At 36.1% G+C, this 20,929-nt stretch overlaps 1 protein-coding gene across 5 annotated transcripts in view; it reads right to left on the bottom strand.

Moving 5' to 3' along the window:
- PCNX1 (pecanex 1) overlaps positions 1-20,929 on the bottom strand; it is a 184,340-nt gene that overhangs the window by 35,417 nt on the left and 127,994 nt on the right. For all 5 annotated transcript variants that reach the window (XM_049897946.1, XM_049897948.1, XM_049897947.1 and 2 more), the window contains 7 exons: positions 18,191-18,341; positions 16,147-16,288; positions 8,704-8,881; positions 6,065-6,173; positions 5,183-5,312; positions 2,499-2,557; positions 390-605 (listed from right to left, as the gene is read on the bottom strand). In XM_049897946.1, the coding sequence (XP_049753903.1) occupies positions 390-605; positions 2,499-2,557; positions 5,183-5,312; positions 6,065-6,173; positions 8,704-8,881; positions 16,147-16,288; positions 18,191-18,341 (985 nt within the window). The remainder of the gene's footprint in view (positions 1-389; positions 606-2,498; positions 2,558-5,182; positions 5,313-6,064; positions 6,174-8,703; positions 8,882-16,146; positions 16,289-18,190; positions 18,342-20,929) is intronic.

Raw genomic sequence — 20,929 nt, 5'->3', positions numbered from 1 at the left:
AAAAGTAACTTGAGTAACTAGTCTGCCTCACACAAAAACACAGCATTCTAAGTTGTCAGCCATCTGACAAATACATGTAGTCAGTCACAAAAAGGTCTGATAAGAGAGCAAGCACAGAACAACAGAAATTCAGCATCACTAGGAAAACAAGTCAATTACACACTAAAAACACTACCTTTATATATAATGCCACAATGCAAAAATGATTCTTTTCTGAATATGAAATTAGGGGGAAAAATCTATTATTCTTCAACAACTTTTCTCATTCCACAATTTCAAAGGCTAAAGACCTAATTTTATGACTTTTGATTTGAGATATAAACATATAAAACTTAAATGTCACATGAGTACACTTTAGAAATAAAACACAAGGTGAACGAATGTCTTACCTCTGAATTCAAGTCCCCGCAGTTGGAAGGTGACCAGACCATTGCCTATCTCGATAAGGTGTACTAATGCATTGAGGTAGTCAGAGGCCAGAATGAAACAATCTCCAGTACTGTAGTTTCCCCACCGTCCTAGCAGCAAATCACCACACAGACTATGTTGTAGAGATCTGGTTAAATGTTCATAAAAGATGGAATTCAGATTGTTGTCATCTGATCCTATAAGGAGGGATTTAAAAAAAAAAATTAAATTTTAATTTAAATCCTCTTTATATCAACAAACAAGATTGTTAAAAATACTAAAACTAACTTCCAGTTAGTTTCTGATGAGGAAAATAATATTCACACCCTTACAATTTCTATATAAAAATGAACCATGGGATAATGGAAGAAATTTCAAAACTCATGAGTCAACCTCTCCAAATCTCTGGTTGCCATCCACAAAACGTGGGGACTGGATTAGATGAGATCTAAGGTCTTTTCCATCTCTGTCGTAGTGATCTAGTGCTGCTACAACAGAAATACCACAAGTGGGTGGCTTTAATGAGCAGAAATTTATTTTTTCACAGTTTAGGAGGCTAGAAGTCCAAATTCACGGTGCCGGTTCTAGGGGAAGGCTTTCCCTGTCGCTCTGGAGGAATGTCCTTGTTTCTTTAGCTTTTGCTTCCTGGTTCCTTAGAGATCTTGATGTGTCTGGGGATCTATCTTACCCCAACCTTGCTCGCTTGCTTGTTTAATCTCTTTTATATTTCAAAAGAGAATGACTCGAGGCTATGGCCCTACATTAATCCTGTCTCATTAACACAACAAAGACAACCCATTCCCAAATGGGATTATAACTACAGGCATAGAGATTAGGATTTACAACTCATATTTTGGGGGGACACAATTCAATCCTTAATATTCCACTCTTTGGCCCCTAAAATTCATGTTCTTGCCACATACAAAAAACCTTCACCCAATCACATCATCCCAAAAGTCTTAAATCAACTCCAAGCCCCAAATCTCATCTTCTGAATCATCTAAATCAAACATGGGTGAGACTTTAGGCATATTCAACCCTGGGGCAAAATTCCTCTTCATCTGTGAACCTGTGAAACCTAAACCACAGGTTATCTATTTCCAAAATACAATGGCAGAACTGGCATGAGGTAGACATTTCTGCATATTAATTCAGGACATGGGCTTTTTGTTATACAGAATGGCACTATCAGCATTATGAGAATTCTAACCCCCTTGCAAGCACCTACTGGAGCTAAGATGGTTCTATTATCTACTAAAACATGATCGTGATAGTCATAAATATCAAATAATGAATAATAGTCATTAATAATTAGTTCTTGCTCCTATTTTAATAAGTATGAATCAATCTGACAATTATAATTTAACTTCTTAGGTGGACAGAGCACTTGAGAAAATTGGCAAGTCAAATGGATACAAATACTCCAGTCTATTTGGGTGTTAATATTTCTTTTAGTAAATTAATACATTGAAATTCTGGTTGATACATGAATCTCTTATGATTGGGGCAGTAAGACTCACTGTCTCTGTTTCAGATTACTACTGGGTGGGCTGACAGAATGATGTTTCCCAAACGATAAAACTAAGAACCAAGCTTCAGGTAACAGTAACATCACCAAGATGCCATCCACTGAAATCCGATCTAATTGGATAATTTGCCAGTAAATGTCCCCTAGATGACATCTCTACATACAATAAAACAAATGAAACTTAATTTATATTTACCTAAACATTTGGGGGAGAGGGAAGCAAACACATTAATAAAACATGTATCAATCTGATTGCATGCCCTTCAATATACCTGACCAGTTTTACTTTTGAGTTCTGCTTTTTAATCTATACAATAGACGTTTTTAAATGGCATTTTTCATTCCTATCAGCATTCTTATAAGGCATTTTATAAAAGATGGGCGTCTAAATTTGTACATACTCTCATTCATACATACTTTGCTAACGTAAAGAATATTTATTTTTTAAAAAAATGATTTATTTTTCATTTGGAACCCACACAGGATTCCCAACAAGCTTGGTGTGAACTATATGTATTACGTTCCTTATACTTGCCTCTTTACTCATAAAAAGAACTATTACCTGGATTTCTATCAAGCTGGGAAGCCAATCTGGTATTTGAATGATCCACTCGTTTTGTGCTGAAGATGACAAAACAAACATATCCAATGACTTTTTTAAACTTCAAAAAGGTTTAACAATTAAGGATGAAGGAGAAAAATATAGAATATAAATGAAATAAATATTAACCACCTTATGAAAATCTCTGGTAAAATCTATGTTACATAATGATAAAAATTCTTGGTAGCACAATTTTAGGGGTGAAGTCTTTTTGACTCTCCCACTCCCCCCCGCCACCACATACATTTAGTTTTTCCCAAACTGATGTCTCCCTGAACAGTGTGTGCAGGAAGCTATTAATGAGTGTACTTTTGGGGGGCATGGTGGGGTGGGGGGACTGACCAGGATGAAAAAATGTATACTATATATGCTGTTCTTAAAAACTTACAGTACACGAACATTCTTTGCCAGGGGAAGGTACATCGACCAATGTCTGGTGGTACAGTGTTCTTTAGAAAGGTGGTTCATAAAACATGGTCCACAGAACCCAGGGTAAAGGGTTCAAGACCCTTTCAGGAACTTTTTGAGATTCAAGCTATTTTCCTAAGAATACTGAGCCATTATTTAACTTTTTCTTCGCTGTATTGACAATTGCATTGACGGTGCAAAAGCAGTGGCATAAGTGCTGATACCTTGGCATGAATTAAGGCAGAAGCACTAATAATGATGCAGTAAAAAATTAATTTTATTAAATCTCTACCATTCTGTACATGCTTTTTAAATATTCTTTGTGGCAAAACTGAGAAAATATACATTAGCTAAACTAAGATTATTCAGACTTGGGTATTTAACAGACATTTCTTGAAAATGAAGAAAGTTAGCCTGTCATTTCAAGGAAAGTGGCTGACAATATCTACTGTCAATGATAAAATTCAAGATTTCAAGCAAAAATTTGAATTTTGGAAAATGTATATTCACCACCATGAGCTTGAAAGCTTCCTTATACTCAAAGGTTTCTTTTTTTTTAAGTTGGTGGTGAAATTAAAGAACACATTTAAAAACATATCGTATAATGAAATATGTCAACATCTGGAAGGCCTGCGTTACTCAGTGAACCAATATTTTCCAAAGGACCAATAAATAATGCTACAAAATTATGCATGGATAAAAGATCCATTCAAAGTATAAGAAAGATCAGTGGATTTTCAGATAACTCAGTTCTAAATGTTCATGGATATGGAATTAGATTTCACATCACAACTAACCATTAAGAAACTATCATTTTTCAAGTTTTAGTGAAGTATCAAAAAACAATATCCACAATTATCCAAAAAGGTTATTAAAATATTTTTCTTTTCCAACTACATATCTGTGTGAGGCCAAATTTTCTTAATATACTTCAATCAAAACAACATATTGCAACAGACTGAATGAAGAAGCAGGCATGAGAATCCAGCTGTCTTTCACTAAGCCGGATGGTAAAGGGATTTGTGAAAGCGTAAAACAATGCTACTCTTCTCGTTAATTTTTTGGGGGGGTAGGGTAAGTACAGCTATTCGCATTTTTAAAAAAGTTATTTATGTTAACATGCAGTAGGTTTATTATTATTTTAAAATAAATTAATAAATAAGCATTAAAGAATTTTTCTAAATGTTGATTTCTATTACAGTAAATATTGATAAAACCCATATAAACAAGAACTCCTCAGGCTTCTCAATAATTTTTAAGAGTGTAGAGGGGTTCTGAGACCAAAACGTTTAAGAACTACTGCCGTAAAACATTATTTTGGGCTAAAAGCTGGCTCAGGAGAAAAGAATAGGATTGAATTCTATCTGGTGAACACTAAAGTTCACTAAAACGGGAAATATCATTTTAGATAAAGGACCTGAGTAGAAGTTTCAAACCTACAATAATAACATGCTTAAACTTTGTATTTTATAATGTTACATTATTTTAATAGTTATAAGAAGTTATAGTTACTTCTAGTAACTACCTAAGCATTGTTTAAAAGGTGAGATGACAATTTTCACTTACTAAATCTGCCAATGCGTGAAAATGCAGAGAGAAAGACAGTCATGGATATGGTCAGTAAAATTATAAATTACTACTACGAGCTTTTTGGAAATCAATTTGTTCATAGATATTAAAGACCTTTAAAATGTTTATGCTTACTGATTTGGTAATTTCTCTTCTAGGAATTCTTCCTCAAATAAATAAAGTGAAGTCTTAAGAGATTACACACAAGGATCGTTGCTGGGCATTAGATTAATAACTAGCCTAAGAAACTAAGCCTAAATGGAGAAAACACTTTATGTACAAAGATTCTCACTAAAAACTTATACTCACAAAAAAACAGAAGTAACTTATTATAACTATTAAAATAATGTAACATCATAAAATATGAAGTTTAAGCATGTTATTAGTGTGGAATAATTCCAAGAAATATCCTCAAAAGAGACAAAATAAGTATATTAAATTACAACTGTTTTTAAAATCTTATGAGCAGAAAAAATACAGAAAACAAAGAGTAATTTTCCTCTGACTTTTCTACTTTTGCTCTAATTTTCACATTTTAAAAGTCTAAGTTTTTAGCAAAATAAATACTTCAACACAATAAATTGTGAACCAGAAATAACTTTTAATAATACTAGCATAGCTTTTCCTAGCAAAAATGATAAAAACTGCCTATCAAGTGTTTTACTCACTTATAGTCTCGCTCCCAGAACTTCACGGGTCGGACGTACGAAGTGATGAATATTGCACTTCCCAGGAAAGGATTTAGTGGGGTAGAAAAGAAGGCTGAAACAGCAGCCTGCACAAACAACATGGCAGAGTCTATGGGGAAACTGGTTAAGGAACTTAACATTCACCTTCGCACAAAACAACACATCTCACAAACACATTTAGATGACAGCAATTAGAAAAACGAGATTCACGAGAGGATTACAGAAGAGATTGTATTGCTAGACAACTAAGGGGGGACAAGTAGAAAGACACAGAAATTACAACCTGGCATAATGCTTCAAAGGGACCCAAATGAGTATTTGCTAATATGCATTTGTAAAAGTCCACTTATGGATCTTGGACAGAAATGCTCGGGTTTAATTTTCCTGGAGACTAAAACTAAAATTTACAGATAACACAAAAGTCTGCATTTCAACGTCTATGAGGCCACTAATCGTTACTTTTGTTCAGAAAGTTCTCTTAAGAAATGATGAGCATAGAAAATTTTGGATTAATTACAATCATATGATTATGAAAAATGTTTCACAACTTCATTTATTTTAAAATATTTTTAAAACATTTTGCGTGTACAGAAAATTTCTGAATTTTAGTATTCCCATATACGAGTAAAACTTTACATCAGCATTACCACTTTAATACCTTTCCCATATTCAGATACCTGTGGATCACAGATTTTCATGTAAATAACCAAAATCGATATAGGTATGAACTCAAAGAACTGTAAATTTGTGATAATCATACACTAACTGTATTCTATGCCTGTGAGAGGTTATGCCCAGAAGCCAACACTGTCATGAAGGATATGACTGCCCATTCTTATAAAACCGTAATTAGAAGGATACGGGGCACTGCAAAGGGCTGAGCAAAAGCGTGAAAAGCAGAACCCCATGTAATCTGCCATGGGGCAATGTAGGTATATACAAACTGCAATTTATAAAGGAGTTCCCAGAGCTGGAGGAGGAAAAGAAAACAATGAGTGAAAAAGTTATCAATAGGTATGGGAATTAAAAAATGAAAGGCCTCTGAAATGTATGTTCTCCCTAACAGGGAAGTGGCATTGGGATTATTTTACCTTTGTACAATAGCAAAAGGTATCAACTGCTAAAACACTGCACTGTTTTTGTTTTGTTTAAAAAATTCTATGCCCTCTACTGGCCACACTACTAATACTAGCAAAATAAGGAGAATATATATATTCTGAGGCCCATGGCCCCCGAATTTTAGTGTTCTGGAAATGGGGTATCTCTTAAATGTATTGTCCAAAGGAATCTGAAAGCCAGGCAGGGGATAAAGCTGTAACACAGTTGTCAATCCCCGTTCAGGTAGGAAATGAATTGTGCATTATCAGCCATCTGCTCATATGCCTCAGCTGTTACTGCCCATGGTAGCACAATATGTATTTTTACCTTATTTACATTTGGATCTCTATTGCTTTGAACATGTCTTTAATCCTGAAGCGGCTACTGTATTTACCCAACGCTACCTCTAATGTGTTAGGCAATGAGAGGTTCGCTCTCTCAAAACAGATCAAAGAATCTTAAAAGCAAGAGATTCAGGCCAACTCAGGTACCATGATTTAGGCACCAAACACCTCAGTTCTTAAAATCATTTAGCTGATTTATACATGAACCTGTTTAACCTCCAATTTAAACAAAAATCACAGCTTGAACCAATTAGAAAATGCTGATGAATTCCAATGACCTTTGCCTTGACTCAGTTACCAGGATCACACAGTAAGTGAAGGCAGCACATATATCACCATGCTGCCACTATAAATGTTTAAAGCAGTGATTCAGAAAACTCTTCGGATTCTAAATGTGAGAGGTTACATTCAAATTTTGACTTTAATATTAAAGGAGAAAATTATGTGCAATTATATGAACAAATGGTTGGTTGGTAAAAACATTTCTGTATATATTTAATTTTTTCTTGAAAGGTTATTATTGATAGTGCATCTTACAACAATATCTTAGAATAAGAATATATCTAAAAAGATCCCTTGTATACTACTTGCTTATTATCATTAAGCTCTATTAAGTGACCATATAAAACGCAAACTCCTTAAGGGCATGGTTCTTTGTGTTTTATCCTAAGCATCTAGAACAGTCCTGGCACATGGTGTGCAATCAAATAAACATTTGTTTAAGAAATGAAAGTATTAAGAAAATCTACTGTTCTAATGCAGTTAAGTATAGTGAATGTATTTTTCAAGGACTGTTTGATTTATACTTTAGTGCAACTTTCACTTTTTTCCAACCAGTATAATCACATGCAATACAATTTTCAACCTACATATTTAAATTTGTAAGAAACCACAAACTTCCTTATACCAACAATTCTCTGATTAACTTTCTGGCTTGCTCCAATGGTCAGTTACCATGCTCATTACAAGAGGGAATAAATGATAAAAATGAATACAAATTAGTGGTCGTACAAATACTGAAATATTTTAAAAGTTATTTATAATAATATGGAAATAAACTATCCCTAAAACCTTGCTCAGATGAACGATTTTCCATTTTTATTGGTCCCATCCTAGATCCTACGTCAGGCCTCCATCACATCTGAAGTACTGTCAAAACCTCTTCAGCTTCTCTCCATACCTTCAGGTTCTCTCTTCCCCAATTCATCCCAAATGTGGCTGACCAGGCTACCTTTCCTAAAATTGGGCTTTCATTGTGTTTTGTAGCTGCTCATATGCTTCAGCTCTCTGTTACCTATCAAACGGGATAATATGTGTCAAAGTCCTTTGTACGTGGTCAGTGTTAACATGAAATCTAAGCACTATTTAATTTACAAAGCTTTCTGTAATATGATTGTACAATCTATGCCATGTAGAAAAGGTAGTGTGATTCCGCAAAAAGGTCCCTGCATAGGAAGGCAGAAGACCCAGGTTTTATAACCTCATCTACAAAAGGAATAAGAGCACCTGTCTTATAATGGAATAAGAAATTATAGAAGCATTCTGTAAACTTCACGGTATTCTGCAAATGTCACCATCAAGCTAATTTCTGATTGTTCCCACATGGCTTCATGGCCCTCAGTATCTACCATCTTCATTCAGATATCAGGTTATTAACCTTGACCAGAATTTCCTCCCTCCATCTATACACACTTCAGCAGCCCACAGGCCAATTCAATTATTACTACTTCCATTTCTTAAGTTATTCCAAACTACACTGCCTTCTGAAAAGAGCCCACATATTTAAAAATATATACATATATTAGTGTTTCTCTAATTTTTCTACATAAGTGTTTATCTTATCTTCCTAGCTATAGCAAGGACTAGATCTTTTATGGATCATAGTGACTAGCATTGTTTACAGAATCAAATATGGTCTTGAATATTGAGTTGACTGAAGAGAGGTATTATTTATTTAAAAGACAATAAATGAAATGCAAGCATAACCCTAAAAGAATAGTGTATTACTTAGGCAGATAGTTTTTAACTGATGGGGTATTCTTTTCAGTGATAAGTTACCTTGTTGAAGAGTATGGACATGAAGAAGAGGTCCAGTAGCATGGTCTCTGAAAAAGCTTCATAGTCAAATTTGAAAAAGAGAACGGTGAAGATGACTGTGACATACTGATAAGTAGGGCTGCTAAAAGAAGATCGTAGCAACTTCAAACCAGCAATGGTGATCATTAAAGCACCTAATCTATAATATAAGGAAAGCAAAACTCATCAACCAATGACTGAGAACTTTAGAACAGCTACTAACTTCAGGAAAATCATCACTTAAATTACCAACCTTACAATGTATAGATCAAATTTAAACTAAAAATGATTTATATAGCTAAGCAAATTATATTCTAAAAGAATGACTACTATAATATTTGCTTTTAGTAATATATATTATGATTCTTATTCTTCACATAAATAAGCCTTTTTAAAAATAAGAAACCATATTGTAATTTCTGATATTTTGTTCTCCAGTTTCTCAATATTTCTATTACTTTAAAATTAATTGCATTTAGCACATGAAAAATATATTAATTCTTTTTTTTTTCCCTTGGATGTAATCTTTTTTTTTTTTTATTAACTTTTATTAAGCTTCAAGTGAACGTTTACAAATCCCATCAGTCTGTCACATATAAGTTTACATACATCTTACTCCGTACTCCCACCTGCTCTTCCCCTATTGAGTCAGCCCTTTCAGTCTCTCCTTTGGTGACAATTTTGCCAGCTTCCCTCTCTCTCTATCCTCCCATCCCCCCTCCAGACAAGAGTTGCCAACACACTCTCAAGTGTCCACCTGATATCATTAGCTCACTCTTCATCAGCATCTCTCTCCCACCCGCTGACCAGTCCCTTTCATGTCTGATGAGTTGTCTTCGGGGATGGTTCCTGTCCTGTGCCGACAGAAGGTCTGGGGACCATGGCCGCCGGGATTCCTCTAGTCTCAGTCAGACCATTAAGTATGGTCTTTTTATGAGAATTTGGGGTCTGCATCCCACTGATCTCCTGCTCCCTCAGGGGTCCTCTGCTGTGCTCCCTGTCAGGGCAGTCATCGATTGTGGCCGGGCACCAACTCGTTCTTCTGGTCTCACGATGATGTAGGTCTCTAGTTCATGTGGCCCTTTCTGTCTCTTGGGCTCCTAGTTGTCGTGTGACCTTGGTGTTCTTCATTTTCCTTTGCTCCAGGTGGGTTGAGACCAATTGATGATGGCCGCTTGTTAGCATTTAAGACCCCAGACGCCACATTTCAAAGTGGGATGCAGAATATTTTCATAATAGAATTATTTTGCCAATTGACTTAGAACTCCCCTCAAACCATGTTCCCCAGACCCCCCCCCAGACCCCCGCCCCTGCTCCGCTGACCTTTGAAGCATTCATTTGATCCCGGAAACTTCTTTGCTTTTGGTCCAGTCCAATTGAGCTGACCTTCCATGTATTGAGTGTCGTCTTTCCCTTCACCCAAAGCAGTTCTTATCTACTGATTAATCAATAAAAAACCCTCTCCCACCCTCCCCGCTTCGTAACCACAAAAGTATGTGTTCTTCTCAGTTTTTACTATTTCTCAAGATCTTATAATAGTGGTCTTATACAATATTTGTCCTTTTGCCTCTGACTCATTTCGCTCAGCATAATGCCTTCCAGGTTCCTCCATGTTATGAAATGTTTCACAGATTCGTCACTGTTCTTTATCAATGCGTAGTATTCCATTGTGTGAATATACCACAATTTATTTACCCATTCATCCGTTGATGGACACCTTGGTTGCTTCCAGCTTTTTGCTATTGTAAACAGAGCTGCAATAAACATGGGTATGCATATAAATGTTTGTGTGAAGGCTCTTGTATCTCTAGGGTATATTCCGAGGAGTGGGATATCTGGGATGTATGGTAGTTCTATTTCTAACTTTTTAAGAAAACGCCAGATACATTTCCAAAGTGGTTGTACGATTTTACATTCCCACCAGCAGTGTATAAGAGTTCCAATCTCCCCGCAGCCTCTCCAACATTTATTATTTTGTGTTTTTGGGATTAATGCCAGCCTTGTTGGTGTGAGATGGAATCTCACCGTAGTTTTAATTTGCATTTCTCTAATGGCTAATGATCGGGAGCATTTTCTCATGTGTCTGTTGGCTGCCTGAATATCTTCTTTAGTGAAATGTGTGTTCATATCCTTTGCCCAATTCTTGATTGGGTTGTTTGTCTTTTTGTGGTTGAGTTTTGACAGAATCATGTAGATTTTAGAGATCAGGCGCTGGTCTGAGATGTCATAGCTGAAAATTCTTTCCCAGTCTGTAGGTGGTCTTTTTACTCTTTTGGTGAAGTCTTTAGATGAGCATGGATGTTTGATTTTTAGGAGCTCCCAGTTATCGGGTTTCTCTTCATCGTTTTTGGTAATGTTTTGTATTCTGTTTATGCCTTGTATTAGGGCTCCTAGGGTTGTCCCTATTTTTTCTTCCATGATCTTTACCGTTTTAGTCTTTATGTTTAGGTCTTTGATCCACTTGGAGTTAGTTTTTGTGCATGGTGTGAGGTATGGGTCCTGTTTCATTCTTTTGCAAATGGATATCCAGTTATGCCAGCACCATTTGTTAAAAAGACTATCTTTTCCCCAATTAATTGACACTGGTCCTTTGTCAAATATCAGCTGCTCATATGTGGATGGATTTATATCTGGGTTCTCAGTTCTGTTCCATTGGTCTATGTGCCTGTTGTTGTACCAGTACCAGGCTGTTTTGACTACTGTGGCTGTATAATAGGTTCTGAAGTCAGGGAAAGTGAGGCCTCCCACTTTCTTCTTCTTTTTCAGTAGTGCTTTGCTTATCCGGGGCTTCTTTCCCTTCCATATGAAATTGGTGATTTGTTTCTCTATCCCCATAAAATATGACATTGTAATTTGGATCAGAAGTGCATTGTATGTATAGATGGCTTTTGGTAGAATAGACATTTTTACTACGTTAAGTCTTCCTATCCATGAGCAAGGTATGTTTTTCCACTTAAGTATGTCCTTTTGAATTTCTTGTAGTAGAGCTTTGTAGTTTTCTTTGTATAGGTCTTTTACATCCTTGGTAAGATTTCTTCCTAAGTATTTTATCTTCTTGGGGGCTACTGTGAATGGTATTGATTTGGTGATTTCCTCTTCGGTGTTCTTTTTGTTGATGTAGAGGAATCCAAGTGATTTTTGTATGTTTATTTTATAACCTGAGACTCTGCCAAACTCTTCTATTAGTTTCAGTAGTTTTCTGGAGGATTCCTTAGGGTTTTCTGTGTATAAGATCATGTCATCTGCAAATAGTGATAACTTTACTTCCTCCTTGCCAATCTGGATACCCTTTATTTCTTTGTCTCGCCTAATTGCCCTCGCTAGGACTTCAAGTACGATGTTGAATAAGAGCGGTGATAAAGGGCATCCTTGTCTGGTTCCCGTTCTCAAGGGAAATGCTTTCAGGTTCTCTCCATTTAGAGTGATATTGGCTGTTGGCTTTGCATAGATGCCCTTTATTATGTTGAGGAATTTTCCTTCAATTCCTATTTTGGTAAGAGTTTTTATCATAAATGGGTGTTGGACTTTGTCAAATGCCTTTTCTGCATCAGTTGATAAGATCATGTGGTTTTTATCTTTTATTTATGTGATGGATTACATTAATGGTTTTTCTAATATTAAACCAGCCTTGCATACCTGGTATAAATCCCACTTGATCAGGGTGAATTATTTTTTTGATGTGTTGTTGGATTCTATTGGCTAGAATTTTGTTGAGGATTTTTGCATCTATGTTCATGAGGGATATAGGTCTGTAATTTTCTTTTTTTGTAATGTCTTTACCTGGTTTTGGTATCAGGGAGATGGTGGCTTCATAGAATGAGTTGGGTAGTATTCCGTCATTTTCTATGCTTTGAAATACCTTCAGTAGTAGTGGTGTTAACTCTTCTCTGAAAGTTTGGTAGAACTCTGCAGTGAAGTCGTCCGGGCCAGGGCTTTTTTTTGTTGGGAGTTTTTTGATTACCGTTTCAATCTCTTTTTTTGTTATGGGTCTATTTAGTTGTTCTACTTCTGAATGTGTTAGTTTAGGTAGGTAGTGTTTTTCCAAGAATTCATCCATTTCTTCTAGGTTTTCAAATTTGTTAGAGTACAATTTTTCGTAGTAATCTGAAATGATTCTTTTAATTTCATTTGGTTCTGTTGTGATGTGGTCCTTCTCGTTTCTTATTCGGGTTATTTGTTTCCTTTCCTGTATTTCTTTAGTCAGTCTAGCCAATGGTTTATCAATTTTGTTAATTTTTTCAAAGAACCAGCTTTTGGCTTTGTTAATTCTTTCAATTGTTTTTCTGTTCTCTAATTCATTTAGTTCAGCTCTAATTTTTATTATTTGTTTTCTTCTGGTGCCTGATGGGTTCTCTTTTGTTGCTCACTTTCTATTTGTTCAAGTTGTAGGGACAGTTCTCTGATTTTGGCTCTTTCTTCTTTTTGTATGTGTGCATTTATTGATATAAATTGGCCTCGGAGCACTGCTTTTGCTGTGTCCCAGAGGTTTTGATAGGAAGTATTTTCATTCTCGTTGCATTCTACGAATTTCCTTATTTCCTCCTTGATGTCTTCTACGACCCAGTCCTTTTTCAGGAGGGTATTGTTCGTTTTGCAAGTATTTGATTTCTTTTCCCTAGTTTTTCTGTTATTGATTTCTACTTTTATTGCCTTGTGGTCTGAGAAGATGCTTTGTAATATTTCGATGTTTTGGACTCTGCAAAGGTTTGTTTTATGACCTAAAATGTGGTCTATTCTAGAGAATGTTCCATGTGCACTAGAAAAAAAAGTATACTTTGCAGCAGTTGGGTGGAGAGTTCTGTATAAGTCAATGAGGTCAAGTTGGTTGATTGTTGTAAGTAGGTCTTCCGTGTCTCTATTGAGCTTCTTACTGGATGTCCTGTCCTTCTCCGAAAGTGGTGTGTTGAAGTCTCCTACTATAACTGTGGAGGTGTCTATCTCACTTTTCAATTCTGTTAAAATTTGATTTATGTATCTTGCAGCCCTGTCATTGGGTGCTTAAATATTTAATATGGTTATGTCTTCCTGATCAATTGTCCCTTTTATCATTATATAGTGTCCTTCTTTATCCTTTGTGGTGGATTTAAGTCTAAAGTCTATTTTGTCAGAAATTAATATTGCTACTCCTCTTCTTTTTTGCTTATTGTTTGCTTGATATCTTTTTTTCCATCCTTTGAGTTTTAGTTTGTTTGTGTCTCTAAGCCTAAAGTGTGTCTGTTGTAGGCAGCATATAGATGGATCATGTTTCTTTATCCAGTCCATGACTCTCTGTCTCTTTATTGGTGCATTTAGTCCATTTACATTCAGCGTAATTATAGATAGATAAGTTTTTAGTGTTGTCATTTTGATGCCTTTTCATATGTGTTGTTGGCAATTTCATTTTTCCACATGCTTTTTTGTGCTGAGATGTTTTTCTTAGTAAATTGTGAGAGCCTCATTTTCATAGTGTTTGACTTTATGTTAGTTGAGTCGTTACGTTTTTCTTGGCTTTTATCTTGAGTTATAGAGTTGTTATACCTTTTTGTGGTTACCTTATTATTTACCCCTATTTTTCTAAGTAAAAACCTAACTTGTTTCGTTCTATATCGCCTTGTATCACTCTCCATCTGGCAGTTCAATGCCTCCTGTATTTAGTCCCACTTTTTGATTATTGTGATCTTTTACCTATTGACTTCCATGATTCCCTGTTATGTGTATTATTATTATTTTTAATTAATCTTAATTTGTTTGTTTTTGTGATTTCCCTATTTGAGTTGATATCAGGACATTCTGTTTTGTGACCTTGTATTGTGCTGGTATCTGATATTACTGGTTTTCTGAGAAACAATATCCTTTAGTATTTCTTGTAGCTTTGGTTTGGTTTTTGCAAATTCTCTACACTTGTGTTTATATGAAAATATCTTAATTTCACCTTCATATTTCAGAGAGAGTTTTGCTGGATATATGATCCTTGGTTGGCAGTTTTTCTCCTTCAGTGCTCTGTATATGTCGTCCCATTCCTTCTTGCCTGCATGGTTTCTGCTGAGTAGTCTGAACTTATTCTTATTGATTCTCCCTTGAAGGAAACCTTTCTTTTCTCCCTGGCTGCTTTTAAAATTTTCTGTTTATCTTTGGTTTTGGTGAGTTTGATGATAATATGTCTTGGTGTTTTTCTTTTTGGATCAGTCTTAAATGGGGTTCAATGAGCATCTTGGATAGATATCCTTTCGTCTTTCATGATGTCAGGGAAGTTTTCTGTCAGGAGTTCTTCAACTATTTTCTCTGTGTTTTCTGTCCCCCCTCCCTGTTCTGGGACTCCAATCACTCGCAAGTTATCCTTCTTGATAGAGTCCCACATGATTCTTAGGGTTTCTTCATTTTTTTAAATTCTTTTATCTGATTTTTTTTCAGCTATGTTGGTGTTGATTCCCTGGTCCTCCAGATATCACAGTCTGCATTCTAATTGCTTGAGTCTGCTCCTCTGACTTCCTATTGCGTTGTCTAATTCTGTAATTTTATTGTTAATCTTTTGGATTTCTACATGCTGTCTCTCTATGGATTCTTGCAACTTATTAATTTTTCCACTATGTTCTTGAATAATCTTTTTGAGTTCTTCAACAGTTTTATCGGTGTGTTCCTTGGCTTTTTCTGCAGTTTGCCTTATTTCGTTTGTGATGTCTTGAAGCATTCTGTAAATTAGTTTTTTATATTCTGTATCTGATAATTCCAGGATTTTATCTTCATTTGGGAAAGATTTTGATTCTTTTGTTTGGGGGGTTGTAGCAGCTGTCATGGTCTGCTTCTTTATGTGGTTTGATATGGACTGCTGTCTCCGAGCCATCACTGGGAAACTAGTTTTTCCAGAAAATCCGCTGACTGGTACGCTGGCTCCCGGTTCTGAAAACAATCGCTGCCTCCCCGTATTTGTTCATTCTCCGTCTCTAAATCTGTGTGTGTTGTTCAGGGTTCGTAGATTGTTATGTATGTGATCGATTCACTTATTTTTCCGAGTCTTTGTTGCAAGAGGGATCCGCGGTAGCGTCCACCTAGTCCGCCATCTTGGCCCCGCCTCCCTTGGATGTCAAAAAAATATTAATTATTACTCAACAACATGTACCTATTCTAGTTGGCAGGCCTAAAGGATAACTGTGTAGGCAACTGACCACATATGTGGTACACAAAAATAGCCTATAGGATACAAAAATAGCCGTCTTCCAAACCTGTCATCTAATATTAAAAATTATTATCTAATCATAAAATACTAGTTAACAATGAGCAAAAACAGATGCTCAGAAAAGGGAAGTCAAATACAAAATTTCACCTCAATTTTTTATTTCACAGTGCCTTGCATCAAATAGACAGTGACTATTTGTAACTTGATCAATGACTTAAGACATTACTTATTCCCCAGTAGTCAGACTTAGATTACAGGACTATTGTACTTACTCTGTATCCAGTTTTTTTGGACTAGCAATTGTCTCTGCACTGCTACTAAGCTCATTGAGAACGATCAATGGATAGATGATATTCTTCTCCACAAAAAGAAGCCACACATGAAGTTTTTCAAACCACATCACAGTGGCTGCATCTAATAAGGCAATACAAGTCAAGAAGACCACATGTCACCTAATGTATAAAATAGTTTGGCAATGTGATGCAAAAGGACAATCTTACAACTCAAATTTAGCTCTATTATAAATAAATAAAGGAGCCCTGATGGCACAGTGGTTAAGCACTTGGCTGCTACGCAAAAGGTCAACGATTTGAACCCACCAGCAACTCCACAGGAGAAGATGTGGCAGTCTGCTTTCGTAAAGACTGCAGCCTTGAAAACCTGATGGGGCAGTTCTACGCTGTCCTATACGATTGCTATGAGTAGAAATCAACTTGACAGCAACGGGTTCAGTTTTGGTCTTTATAAATAAATAACATAAGAAACCTAGTACTTAGGTCAACTGTCAACTTCTATGACTTCTGGGACACATCCAAATTTGTAATTCAGATATTACTTGAGTTAAGATGAATTCCACTTTAAACTTTAATTCTTGAAACTTCAGTTTATAATCATAACTTTTTCTCATTTATGCCTGTAACTTATAGGAAAGGTTACTTAAGATCATTAGGCTGCTCTTCCCCTCAAAAAGAAAGAGGCTATTAAATTATCCACTTGTAAAATGCTAAGATATGTACACATACATGCACACACATACAGATTTTATACAATGCAACACCTCAGAACAAATATGGAAGTATGACATGATCTGGATTCAGATCTCCTAAGAGTCATTTTAATTGCCAATAATATTTTTCCAATACTTTAATACTATTTCATTGATGAAAGTGTTTACAGTTAACTAAAAGATTTAAAACAAGATACTTGGGCTATCTGAAAACATTGTCACCTGGTCTTAGAAAGTTCTTTAATGAAGAGTATTTTTCTTTCAGCTGCTAAAATCAATAGGAGGACAGAACTCTGCTATTACCTAATACTTTTAATGAGTCAAAAATGATATGCTGATTCAAAGTTTATAAAAATTTACACTAAATGGTCTATAAAGGTCAAAAATGAAAACAATATGCTCAATGATTTATTTTAGTGACAACTGCTGATCTTTAAAACAAACTAGATACACCTGCTATCATTTATATATGAAAATGACACTAACATTAAAGAAGTATCTCAAGTTATTTTCCTGATGGCAGGAATAAATCGGTGTAGACTCTTACACAGTTTCGTGTCATTTTCCCTTATTCAAAGAGCACATATTTTATAACAGGTCTTGCACAGTGCTGTTAGTGCAACCTATACATCAGTGTTTGTTTAATAATGTCTCCGGGATCAAACTGGTGATTGAGATTACAGTAACGTGATGCTTCAATCAACTTTGCTAAAAGGCCTAATAAATTTGTCTTGAGAATGTAAAGTCAAGTTTGGTACAGAAAGCTTTCAAGGCTCTAGAGTTCCCTAATCTCCCAACCCTTATCCCCATCAGTTTTCTTTACAATGTGACATCTTCTTTAAGGGCTTTATTTGAAATATTTTTAAATCAAAACATAGGGAGAATAGAGAGGTCTTTGGTCCTGTTTCCACCGGAGACAGTATCCTACCAGAGGAGAACCTAAAAGAGCTGATAAAGTCAGAAGTTAAAAACATTTTATAATAATTGTTCCTATTAGCGCACATTTGGAATAAAGTATAAAATCACACAGAAAGAGGTAGAAGGTCAGCCACAGCCACATAAGAAGGATTCACTAGTGAGAGGTCTGTGAAGAACAATTTAGGCAGAAGCCAGCTTTATTCAATGGGAATACTGCCGCTCCTCCTTCAATTGAAACTAAAGCATCCTACAATGCATTAATAGCTTTAAACCTAAGTAAAATAAACATAAGCCAAAGTGTTGCTGGGTGACTCTCATTTAACTGAGTCATCTATCTACGAACACACACACAAATCCACAGCATTAAAAAAAAGTGCTAATGAAATACTTACTTCGAACTTCATATTGATTATACTCCACTGTCTTCAGCAGGGGATGAGAAAAACAGTGCCATGGGAGCTGTTTCCTAACCTGAGGCAGCACATAATGGGTCAGAAAACCCACAAAGCCCACTAATGCGTATAACACATACTTGAGAGCGGGCTAAAAGAAAAAAAAAATGTTGACAAAATTAGGAGTGATTTTCAGACCCAGAGGAGAAAGAATCATTTGTCAGTTCAATTTTCTTTTGACGACAGCGAATAGCAAAGTCAATTTTGGAATCTAAGAACATCCATCTACAGTTAACATTTCAACAGTATGCACGGTTTTGGATTTTTAATTAAATAAGTCATGAATGAATGGAATTGTTCATGTATTAAACCAAAACCCAAATACATTGCCATAGAGTCCATTCTAACTCATAGCAACCCTATGGGACAGAGAACTGCCTCACAGGGTTTCCAAAGCTGTAAATCTTTACAGAAAGAGACTGCCGCATCGTGTTCCTGTAGAGCAGCTGATGGGTTCAAACCACTGACTTTTTGGTTGGCAGCTGAGTGCTTTAACCACTGTAACACCAGGGCTCCTGTTCAAGTATTACAGACATTTAAAAATGTGTTAACTACTTTCTTTGGTGTCTCACACTACTGTATAATGAGGGAGTGGCTTGAGGTATATCACTTGCTAGTCCAAGAATGTTCTACATGACTTTCAGAGCAATGTACTGAATTGTTTTAAAATAGTAGTGATAAAGGATGTGAGTTAAGTAAAACTAAGTCTGACAGAAAAGCAGAATAAGATGAGGAAAAAAGTATTCTGTTTTTGTGGTATACTGTTAGAACAGAGTTCTTACATATGACTAAATTTCAAAGAGAAAATCAAGTATTTCAAGTATTCAAATTAAAAGTCACATATTTAGAAACTGTGGAACCTCTTAGACATGAAGGAGCCTTCACTTGAGCCCTGAAGACCTCACTGGGCCTTACTCAGCTTGTGAGTGTTTAGGAATTAAACAGTTCAAACTGGAAAAAAGGAAAAACAGGCAGACATGTTAAATGAAATTAAATAATACAGCCTAACTTCTAGCCAAACAGAGTAACAGGGACCAGATTTACCCTCCCATATGAAACAGCCAGAACAGAATCAACTATATGAACCAATGATTTTCTAGACACTAGACTTTTTTTTTTTTTAGACATAGGGAGGAGCCCTGGTGGTACAATGGTTAAAAGCTTGGCTGTTAACCAAAAGGTTGGCAGTTTGAATCTAGCAGCTGGTCCTTGGAAACCTTATGCGGCAGTTCTACTTTGTCCTATAGGGTCACTATGAGTCGGAACCGATTTGATGGCACATAACAACAACAGACACAGGGGACAAACAGTGAACCTTGAGAGAAAGCAAACAAATGAGATGAGCCTTATCACAGCCTTAAGAGTTTCTAGGCCACAGTGCAGGAGGGGGAAGCCAGGAGGAGCCTAGTACTCCCTGAGTTAAGGAGACGGAACTGAGTCTGGGGAGAACAAGGAAGCTAGAGCTCCCCAGACAGCATACTACAGAGAACTATACAGAGAGAGGAACTCTGGAAATCTGCAGAGGATCTTCCTCAAGTATTCAGGGGAACACTAATCACATCATGTGTGTGAGGAAGCCACATGAGTCCAGAAAAAGGACCACCTGAAAGGATTAGTGGGAAGAACACTGTCCAGCACTCACAAAGGGCCAGGAATAGTGCCTATTCTCACCAGCTGGACTGGAAAAGTGCAACATTCACAGGGCATTGGGCAGAGTACTGAAAGGGAGAATATTAGATAGCCCTATGCTAATACTGGTCTCACCTAAGAAATCTTAAAAACAAGACCTGAAAGGATCAAACTGTTGCCAAGTAACTTAACTGTGTCCCAGAACCAAGTCCAAGAATATTCTACAAATACAAAAATATCCAGCACCCAAAAATAGGAATTGAAGGAAAATTCCTCAACATAATAAAGGGCATCTATGCAAAGCCAACAGCCAACATCACTCTAAATGGAGAAAGCCTGAAAGCATTTCCCTTGAGAACGGGAACCAGACAAGGATGCCCTTTATCACCGCTCTTATTCAACATTGTGCTAGAGGTCCTAGCCACAGCAATTAGGCTAGACAAAGAAATAAAGGGCATCCGGATTGGCAAGGAGGAAGTAAAATTATCTCTATTTGCAGATGACATGATCTTATACACAGAAAACCCTAAGGAATCCTCAAGAAAACTATTGAAACTAATAGAAGAATTTGGCAGAGTCTCAGGTAACAAGATAAACATACAAAAATCACTTGGATTCCTCTACATCAACAAAAAAGAACATTGAAGAGGAAATCACCAAATCAATACCATTCACAGTAGCCCCCAAGAAGATAAAATACTTAGGAATAAATCTTATCAAAGATGTAAAAGACCTATACAAAGAAAACTACAAAGTACTACTGCAAGAATCTAAAAAGGACCTACTTAAGTGGAAAAACATACCTTGCTCATGGATAGGAAGACTTAACATAGTAAAAATGTCTATTCTACCAAAAGCCATCTATACATACAATGCACTTCTGATCCAAATTCCAATGACATTTTTTAATGTGATGGAGAAACAAATCACCAACTTCATATGGAAGGGAAAGAAGCCTCGGATAAGCAAAGCATTACTGAAAAAGAAGAAGAAAGTGGGAGGCCTCACTCTATCCAATTTTAGAACATATTATACAGCCACAGTAGTCAA

The sequence above is a fragment of the Elephas maximus genome, chromosome 10, assembly GCF_024166365.1.
Source record: "Elephas maximus indicus isolate mEleMax1 chromosome 10, mEleMax1 primary haplotype, whole genome shotgun sequence".
In the NCBI taxonomy this organism is placed as follows: Eukaryota; Metazoa; Chordata; class Mammalia; order Proboscidea; family Elephantidae; genus Elephas; species Elephas maximus.
This window is presented reverse-complemented; position numbering and strand designations above follow the sequence as displayed.